At 44.2% G+C, this 10,136-nt stretch overlaps 1 protein-coding gene across 5 annotated transcripts in view; it reads right to left on the reverse strand.

Annotated features, from left to right (window-relative positions):
• NHSL1 (NHS like 1) overlaps nt 1-1,199 on the reverse strand; it is a 258,786-nt gene extending 257,587 nt beyond the window's left edge. For all 5 annotated transcript variants that reach the window (XM_074948506.1, XM_074948505.1, XM_074948508.1 and 2 more), the window contains exon 1: nt 848-1,199. In XM_074948506.1, coding sequence (XP_074804607.1) covers nt 848-1,199 — 352 coding nt within the window. The remainder of the gene's footprint in view (nt 1-847) is intronic.
• Nucleotides 1,200-10,136: the final 8,937 nt, after the last annotated feature.

Genomic DNA, 10,136 nt, shown 5'->3' on the forward strand with positions numbered 1-10,136 from the left:
ATTTTCCAATGTGTATCCAGGTTTGTCGAGTTTCATATCATGTTAATACCAGTTAGACCGGACAAAGTTGCCCTTTCAAATGTTTTCAGCTGGTCATGGCTAACAGCTAAATCACAACCATTTAACTCGTTTTCAAACAACTGGCCTTGGCCACACCAAGTTAACATCTTAGTTAACACATTTTCTATTAGGATGGATCTTCCCAGCGCAAACAAGGCCTAAAACCCTAACCGTGCAAACTGCTCCATGCTAAATGTATGGGGCTCCCCGCGGCTTAGGGGCCGCCCATTTCGTGCTCCGAGCCGGCCTGATTAACAGCCTCAAAACAAACCTCGTCTTGGCTGATCAGCTCAGCCCTGCGGATTCCCCATCCCCGCCGAAGAGGTTTGCAAGCCTGGCAGCAATCAGGCACGCAGACGTGGTACGCGGGCGGGACAGATTCCCCAGTGGAGCGGCCAGGCTCGGGAGAACCACCAGTTTCAATGTGTCCCTTTCCCCCCAGTTAACCCCGCAGACCTGGGCAGGAGCCGAGTGTCTGCTCCCTTAAAGCCGGGCGGCTGGACAGGCTGGGTCAGCTCGCTCAAAGGCTGAGCTGGGCGGACTAACTATGGGGACGGGAAAGACCTTAAACTCGCCCCGCTTTCCCCCCAGGGCTTCCACTGTTCACCAGGCAGCTTCACGGCCAGGTCTGCATCCCCCCCTCCACTCCACACACACACACACACGCGGTTCTTACTGCAAACAACGCGCTCTGCGCTCCGGCCGGGCAGCTCCGGCCGCGGGGCGAGCCCGGCCCCAGCAGCGAGCCACCCCAAAGCGGGCGGGAAGAAGTTGGCAGGCAACTCACGGATTTTCACTCGGCGGTGGTCGAGGCGGGCGCTCAGAGCGCGCAGGGAGCCCAGGCGGCGCTGGAGCCGGGCGCTGCGTCGGCACAGGGCGTCCGCTTGGCTCTGGATCTCGCCGAAGATGTCGCTGGCGCAGCGGGAGAGGTCGGAGAGCTGCCAGAGCAGGGAGACCAGCGAGTGCGAGCTGACCTGCTCCAGCGAGCCGAACAGCAGCAGCCCCGCGCCGCGCCGGCCGCTCCCGGCCCCGCCGGCCGCCCGCGCTCGCTCTTTGTCCCCCGCTTTGGCCGGTCCCGGCAGAGCATCTTCCAACCTGCACAGCTTCAGGGGCTCCACCGTCCTCAGCGGGAAAGGCATCGCGGGGGTTGTGTGCGTGCGTGTGTGTGTGTGTGGGGGGGGGGGGGTTACACTTCCCGGGAGCAAGAAATCCTCATTCAAAAACAAGAGCCACAAGCGTTCAGAGGGAAAACCGACAATCCACAAACTTGTTCCCCACCCTCAGCTCCAAAGAGAGATTACGGGGGGGAGAGACTTCACGCTGCACCCCGGGAGAAGCCCTGAACGGAGCTCACGTGCGGGAGGTGCAGAGAGAAGTCCAGCTGGGGCGGCAGGAGGCACATTGCACTCAGGGCGACGGAGGGGAAAGAAGCTGGCTCAGTGGGAGGAGGAGAAGCGGTGAAGTTGTTTGTAGCGAGGAGACAGGAAAACAGCCCGAGTTTCTCCCCCCAAAGTGGAGATGGGGAGGAGGAAGCGGGGGGGGGGGGAGGTCAGAGTGCCCTGGCTACAGCCACAAAGAAGGAAAACCAGGAAAAGAAAAAAGAGAAGCGGAAGGGAAAGAAAAAGCCCAGCGCAGCCTGAGCAGCCACCTGGGACCCCCTGAGCTGCTGCAGTCACTCACTCCTCTGAACGTCCACCCAAACTCCAAACCAAACCCGGAAAGCGAAAGCAGGAGGGAGAGAGGGGGAAATAAACACGCGCACCAACAAACCTGGGAAAAGAGGCCGCCGCCTACCTGTGGCTTCCCGAACTGGAGCCTCTGCCAGAGCCTCCCCCCGGCAGCCAGCCGCAAAGGTGAAAAGAAAGCCTGCCTCCGCTCTGCCAGCCCCTGTGGGGACCAGCTGAAGTGGGATCATCTTTGCCTCGCCCACCCACCCCCGTATCAGTTAGAACTTCACTCTTCCCAGAGGGGAAAACTACCCTCCTTTGTCTTCTCCTACCAACCAAAACTTGACTCTACCGCAGGGGTTTTCAACTTTTTTTCATTTGCAGACTACTAAAAAAAATTTGAATGGAAGTGCAGACCCCTTTGGAAATGTTAGGTACGGTCTGCAGCCTACAGGTTGAAAACCACTATTCTATAGTAACAGCAACCTTTCGCAGACCCCTTAGACAGAGTCTGCAGACACACACACGCACACACAAGGGATCCAGGGACCACTGGTTGAAAACCACTGCCCTAGAGAGAAGCACAGGAGACCCTCACTGCATCTCTGCTTTCCCTCTTCCACTGCTTTTCCTTTCTTACACTAGACAGTACTCAAGAGCACATGAAAAGGCACAACCTCTCTTTAAACACACACACAAGTCAGAAGCCACACATACAGCATATTTTAATGATTGTTTTGTAATTAATGTATAGTGTAGGTTTTCAGATAAGTGACCCCTACACAGAAACAAAATCCAAGGAAGCCAGCACAACATGCAAGGTTACAAACCAAATGAGTTACTTCAATATGCAGGCAGTGTTTTAGCCTTGTTGGCCCCAGGATATTAGAAAGACAAGGTGGGCCAATAAAAGAAATTACCACCACCTCCTTGTCTCTCTTTCTTCAATATGTAATGCAGACATAGATGAAAACCACACTCTCCATCTTCACACTTGTTCCTCCTCTGACCCCATACAGTATTCTGTTGGGATGCTCTTAATCATGACTACTATACTGGGATATCCCCTATGGAACCAATTTAGCTTTGTGTTAGTGAATGACAATGACTGCTGCTTAATTGGACTATTGTCCTATTTTTGCTGCATGTGTAGAGAAGAACAAAATCATAGACTGCTTGTGGACAGGGAATCTGGGGGGGAAATGGAAAATAGTTATTCTGTCCTCTACATTTCCCTCATAACTGCAGCACAATTTAGTATCCAAGATACCTGAAGTACTAGAAACTCTCCCACTGCAGTTTTGGCATTAGCTATGCTATGACATTTTATGAAAAAATCCCCACCAGTGGCTAGCACTGGGTTAGTTGCATCAGTGTGGATATCTATCTAAAGTTCTTCAGTGCATCCCAAGGCTTTTGAGGTAACACAGGAGTTAGTGCTAATGGCAGGACACAGCCAATGGGAGTATAATAGGAGCAGTTGCTGAATAATGCTGTGGAGTGCACAGAAGAACTGAGATCTACAGGACATGGCCATTATATTGCTGTGGATCATATTCATCTGCAAAAAACCATCAGTCACTTATGGTTCTGTCATTAGTATTGCCTTTAACAGATGAAGAAGCTACAAAGATTTGAGGAAAGATAGTGGCAGACTTGGAAAAGTCGGATTCTCCTTCCATGTGTTTTTACTGACAAAAGGTATCATATAGGGCAATATTTAAAAACTCTTAGGCCCTAATCCTGCAAACACACCTGTACTAAACTTTACTACCATGAGTTGTTAATATCCAGGTAATGATAGTTAGCCAGTTAGAACTTCACTTTAAGCACTGTCTTTGTAATACAGAAGTTGCCAATATTAAAATAAGATTAAGTAACTATGAAATTCAATTATTAACATTTTTATTCTTGTATTTTTGTTCAGGGCTGTATTTTATAAGATTTAGGCATATTTTTAAATGACTTTTTCTTTTAATTGGAATAGCCACTTAACTAGGACTATATAGCTTGTTCACAAGGATGTTTGAATTAAGAGAACTGTACTTTTATGACAGGTTTCAGAGTAGCAGCCATGTTAGTCTGTATTCGCAAAAAGAAAAGGAGTACTAGTGGCACCTTAGAGACTAACAAATGGGTATGTGTAGAAGATGGAATTAATGAGCCAAAGGGACTTTGTAGTCTTTTTTAAAAAAAAAAAAAAACCTATATTAGAGTTAGGTAAAGAATAGGTGATGGTGTCTTAATTATTTTTTTTTTAAATTATATCTGTTGAATACTGTGCTTGCCACAAAACCATGAAGACATATCTGCAACTGAAATTCCTTATATGAGATAATGACTATACTAATTTTTATAATACTTGAAGTTTTAATAATAGATGGGTTAAATAAAAATTAAGGATCTAACACTGATTTTCTTCTTACTAGAGAAGTTCAGCTTTCAGCCCTGATCCTGCAAAACCTTTATGTATGTTCTTAGCTTTATACATATGAGTAGTTCCACTGAGTATGGTTCAGGGAAAGGATAATATTTAATACAGAACCAGGGTTGAAAGAGCATTAATCATTAAACAAAACTATAGGCCAGATGCTCAGCTGGTGTCAAAGAGTGAAACTCCACTGCAGTCAATAAAAATAGCACTAATTTCACTAAGTGAGGCTCTGGTCCTGCATTTGCAGACTGGAAATTTAACTTAAATCTTAAAAAACCCAAAACTTTTTGGCGTGGGAATAATCCCCAGGCAAAATAAGAAATGGAAATGTCACTGGGAGGGACTGCTATAGTCTCACTGTGTCAGCAAGACATCAGTTTCTGCCCACAGAGAAGGAAGGGGCATAGGAAGGAAAAAAACAACCTTAGAAACTTCCTTATCTAAAGCAATTGAAGAGCTAAAGCATTTATCATAATAAAGAGAGAACAGATTAAAATAGTGAAGTTAATTAGAAGAACAGATACCAACTTTGTTTTTCCACAAAAGGAATTTTATATTTTCACAAAAGGTACTTCTAGAAACACATGCATATAATCTTACCTCTTCTGAGAGTTTCTTGTTGGAAAACTTCTTACATCCCCCTTTGCAGCATTGAGAATGTGTGTTATTTTATTTATTTTTAATTTTTTTTGTTGCACAGCTCCCACTTTCTGCTAGAACAAAGATAACAAATTACACGCATCAAATTAAGTGCCTAAATATGGGGAAAATGTAGGTATCTGATATGGCCTGAGAAAGCTTGCCTGCTGCATTTCTCCTAATAATGAGAAACGGGGGAACAAACTGGGGAGTGGGAGACAGAATGGGAGTGGCAAAGAAGACAAACAGAGGAAAAGGCAGTAGAAACTCTATTAAGAGTTTCAGGTCAATATCTATTTTATTTTAAAGTACATGTGCTAAAAATGTTGACTCACTAAGTATCATAACCATATGCTCCACACCTTTAAGTTACAAGTTCAGTTACAACATTAGGGCTCCAGTAACTTTAAAGGTCTATGTCCACAAGTGGAAAACTACAAAGGCTTGTAGAAATTACTCATTGCTTATTGTAGGTGGAGCACTAAACTACTCTTTACTCACTTTAATCCATTTGAGCTGGTAGTAGTAAATGGAAAGTCATGGCACAGAGGAAAGTATACTTATCCATCCATTAACCATTTGTCAGGATGGAATGAGGGCCTACAGGTGAGCCTGGGACTAGTTACCTCAATCCCCAGGCAGACTAATTAACACATCTGAGCTACAGCAGAATGGCCTGTTTGGCCAGCCCACCCAGCTGGATAAAGGGAGCCAGCACACCTGCTTTTTTAAGCTTAGCACCAGGTCACTGGCTGTGCAATGCTTAGGCTTGCAGATGTGATTGCTTCTGTGTCTGCCTTGTTCCTGTCCTGCCCCAGTTCTGTTCTTTGTCTGGTTCCTCCCTGGTCCCTGACCTGAGCTCTGACCAGTAGGATGACTGTCACTGTTCTGATTACTAGTCCTGACCATCACACATCTGGTCTTGCTGAAATATTAACAATGTGCCAATCTGCTAGTGTATATGTGGTCATGTGGGATCAATGTGTTTACTGTAGCTGTGCCCATAAATTCAAACTACCTGGCCAGAAATGCTGAAGAGACTGAGCTGATACTTTGAAACTAGAACCATAAAGTCCTCATTGTTATGTTTTTTTAGAGGAAGAATTTATACTTTCCAGTTGCTCCCTGAACAGTGATCTGTATTATGCTGCTTTGGTTTGAATTTTAGAACTCAGCCTTAATGTACAGGGCATACGTTCAGCTTCATCATTTGTGGCTTACTCTGGCTGTGGAGCTGGAGATGTCTGAGATGTGGGCATTAAAAAGGGGCATATTCTACATGAGAAAGAAATAGGTTTTCTGTCATTTTACTCCGGTTAACCAAAAAATGTGGGTAGTCCCACTCTTCTGGAGCACTGGTTGATGTCAGTCTAGGCCACAATAGATATCTGTCCTCACTGAAAAACTTCCAAGCAATCTGACACAACTATAATGACTGCTCAGAAAAAGCAAAAATATGCAGGAGCTGGGGAGTGAATTTGACCTATAAAGTTTGTCTGAAATTGTCCTTTTAAAGTAAAATAAAACCTACTGTACATTTCTTAGGACATGGAAGTCAGAGTTTTGCCATTCACCTCAATGGGGCCAGGATTTCATCCCATATCTTTATATCTGTACCTCCCACATGCATACTAGTGGTGCTATATTAAAAATATGGTTGTGTTTTTTTATAATTCTCCTCCAAAGGTGCTAACTGTTGTTTTTTTAATTTTAAATATCAATACTATCTTGAAGATCACCTTTGTTGCATGCTAATGCTGCAGAACCCCTGATTGGCATTTTGGCCCAAGCTCTGAAGATACCAGTAACCAATATGACTGACTGAAATCTCCCCTTACATAGCATATCAATTTTAAACTTGTTTTTACAACTCTGCCCTAGCTTATACCTCAGGACCAATCAGTGGCGCTGGAAGTAGGGGTGCTGCTGCACCCCCGGCTTGAAGCACTAATAACAAACACCAAATACATGGTTTCCATCATCAGCATATAAAAAAACTATAAAAATTGCTCCAACTCCCCTGGGCCCAAGCCTGCCAGCTAGTCCATGTGAGCAGATCCCTGTGCTTCTCAGAGCTACAGTGACTTCCATGGAGCACTGCACAAGGGAAGGGACTGCCCAGTTTTTCCTGCCAACAGCATCAGTCTCAAACCCCTTTTCCCAGTCCCCTATCCTGGCCATTTTACATGCATTTTATGCATGAAATATCCCTGTGATGTTCCCCTCTGGTGTTGACTGGACCAATGATCTGCTAGGCCACTCCAATCCTCGACCCTGGGAGCCAGCCTTACCCTTTCCTAGGCTGTTCACACACAGCCTCTGGCATGTAAGCTGCTCCCAGCTACTTGCAACTGAATGACACTAGCCAATATCTCCGGTCCCAGACACAACCCTAGGAACCTCCATCTTACAGTGTCCAGTTATGCCCGCTGGACACTGCAAGCATATATGAGTTTGTCAACTTAACAAAGAAATTGATATGTACCAGGCTTGTTATCCCAAGGGGAGTCTCTGACACACTTCAAACCAAACGCACTTCTTCAGGTAGAATAACAAACAGATTTATTAACTATAAAGATAGATTTTAAGTGATTATAAGTCAAAGCATAACAAGTCAGAGTGGTTACCAAAATAAAATAAAATATAAGCATGCAGTCTAAACTCTCAACCCCATTAGGCTGGGCAGCAACTAGATTAAGCAGCTTTTCTCACCCCACTGGATATTGCAGTCCTTAATATTTAGGTTTGTTCCTTAAACCTGGGCCAATCTCTTGCGTTAGAGTCTTGTTTTCTTCTCAGTGTTTTGATTATTTGCAGCATAGGTGGGGGCAGGAGAAAGGCCCAGTATGTGTCCACTCTGTCTGTTTTACACTCTCAGTCCATGTGCTTGGGGAGCACAAGTCCAGGCATGTCTGGAGGGCATTGCTGAGTCTCTCCAAGCAAGGTTGAGCAATTCCCCTGGTGTGGCCTCATGAAGGTGAGTCATTGCATTGGTTTCAGAGTAACAGCCGTGTTAGTCTGTATTCGCAAAAAGAAAAGGAGTACTTGTGGCACCTTAGAGACTAACCAATTTATTTGAGCATGAGCTTTCGTGAGCTACAGCTCACTTCATCGGATGCATACTGTGGAAACTGCAGAAGACATTATATACACAGAGACCATGAAACAATATCTCCTCCCACCCCACTCTCCTGCTGGTAATAGCTTATCTATCAGTCATTGCATTGTAGCTTCCTTGCTGGACAAGCTATCTTATTTTTTGTAAGTTATACATTTCACAGAATCTTTAAGATGTATACATACTAAAAACTGAGGAATTACATGATCTTATTACTAGAGTATAAATCTTGTCATCATTTTACTTCTCCCCTTTAAAAAAAAACTTTCAGTCATTGTATCATGTCTAAAATCAGACTGTAAATTCTTTATCATGGGATCATGTAAACTCTTTTCATGCCTAGTGCATTTTTGGGTGCTGTATAATATCTAGTGGGATCTAAGCCTCACCTCCATGGTAGCAGCAGAGGTCCAATAAAATAATCAAAGTAATTCCAATAGGATAATGTGAATCAGAAAGGAATTACGAAAAGTATTCATGTGATGTAGTACATTTTTAACAGAAGCATTTTTGTTCCATCATCAGCATATAATGTCTACTGCAAAAAATACTGCAGTTTATGCAAATAGATGAAAAGGGACCATTGTATCACACACTTCCTACCCCTTCCTCTCCTCCCATAATTTCCCTGCCATTGAGAACATAGTAACTGTACTGATAAATTAAAATATTCCTGAGGAGCTGGTACAAAGGGATTCCCATGTAAGACTCAACACAAGGACTAGTGAACAAAGATTAAGTGTTTCAACTGATTGCATTTTCTAAAAGGCTTTCATATAGTGATTTATATAAATAAGATGTTTCTTCAACCACTCTTGTATTTAAAAAACAGTTAAGAGTATTAATTTCTATCTAATAAAGATATCAATGGACGTTGAAAGTAGTCAACACTTTATAACCTCAGGTGCCAAGTTATTCATCCTCCGTTAGACATGATAAAATTAACAAGGCTACAAAGCACAGTAATTTATCATGTTGAACAGGTAAAGAGGAGATTGCTAATTATTCTAGGTGAGATTTCTGCCATCCTTGACTGCTACCTTAATCTACTAGGAGTCTCATGGATTTCAAGGGGACTAATCACAATGTAAGGTACTACTCCACTGTGAGTAAGAATGGCAGAATCTGGCTATGTGTGATATCTACTTCCAAAGACCTCCTTGAAAGCCTGGGGAATTACGCTATGGCTTTAGAAAAAGACATCCATTCATGGGTGCAAATTCTGCACCCTGCTCTGCACGCACCAAAGGCCCTAAATACAGGACAATCACTTCAGGTCTCTTGCAGAAGATGGAGCATATGACAAGCTATGCAGAGGATCACAGGGGAACTTATGCTATCTGCACACCATGATGCAGCATCATGTGGTGTTTCTCCCTGTAGCACTGCAGAAGGCGGATGGTATTTGGCCAGTAGATCTGCAACTGTATAGATCCACTGTTGTAGGATTCATCCCTGTGAGAACATGTGGGGGTCTCCTGCATTGACCCCGATTGCACACGGGATTAAGACAGGGACCAGGATTTGGTTATTATAACATTATTTACACAATGTCACAGACTTGTTAAGCTTCCCATTCCCCCAAGAGGTTCCTGATTCCAGTTGCTCACTCCTCATGGGGAGTTTGAAATTCCCAGCATACAAGCTTAGACCACAGAGACGGTAAGTGTGTGGATAAAGCATTCACTTTCTGTCAGAGCTCAGAGTGCATAGAGTAGACCATGGGGACTGTTGTTGGCAGAGTGCCCTACCACCCCAGTGTGTATCAGGGACTTCATTGGCACTGGCCGTGCAGAGCCTCGTGATGACCAGCTGTCTATGATTCAAGCTCTTGGGAACTGGACAGATGGTCTGAAACAGCCCAGCAGAGAGTGTCTCCTCATGAAGGAAACAGGAATATCAATGCTTCTCCTGTGGGACCTGTAATATTATTCATAAAGTTAACAAGGCATTCTTCTTGGGGTGATTGAGACAGTCCATTTCCTGTCCCTCTCATCATGATGTCAAGACTCCTCACCAGAGGCCGGTGTAGGACTGTTTTTTTAATCACGCTCCCATTCCATCCCGCAATACCCACTCCCATATTGTTTCTTGCATTTTTATTCCACTCCCACTTTCAAAAACCGCAAGAGAGAGAGATTCCCCCCATGCCACTAAACAAAAAACAAAACAAAAAAGGTTGGTTAATATATATATTATATATAGTGACACAATTTTT

This window comes from Natator depressus, chromosome 3 (assembly GCF_965152275.1).
Source record: "Natator depressus isolate rNatDep1 chromosome 3, rNatDep2.hap1, whole genome shotgun sequence".
NCBI lineage: Eukaryota > Metazoa > Chordata > Testudines > Cheloniidae > Natator > Natator depressus.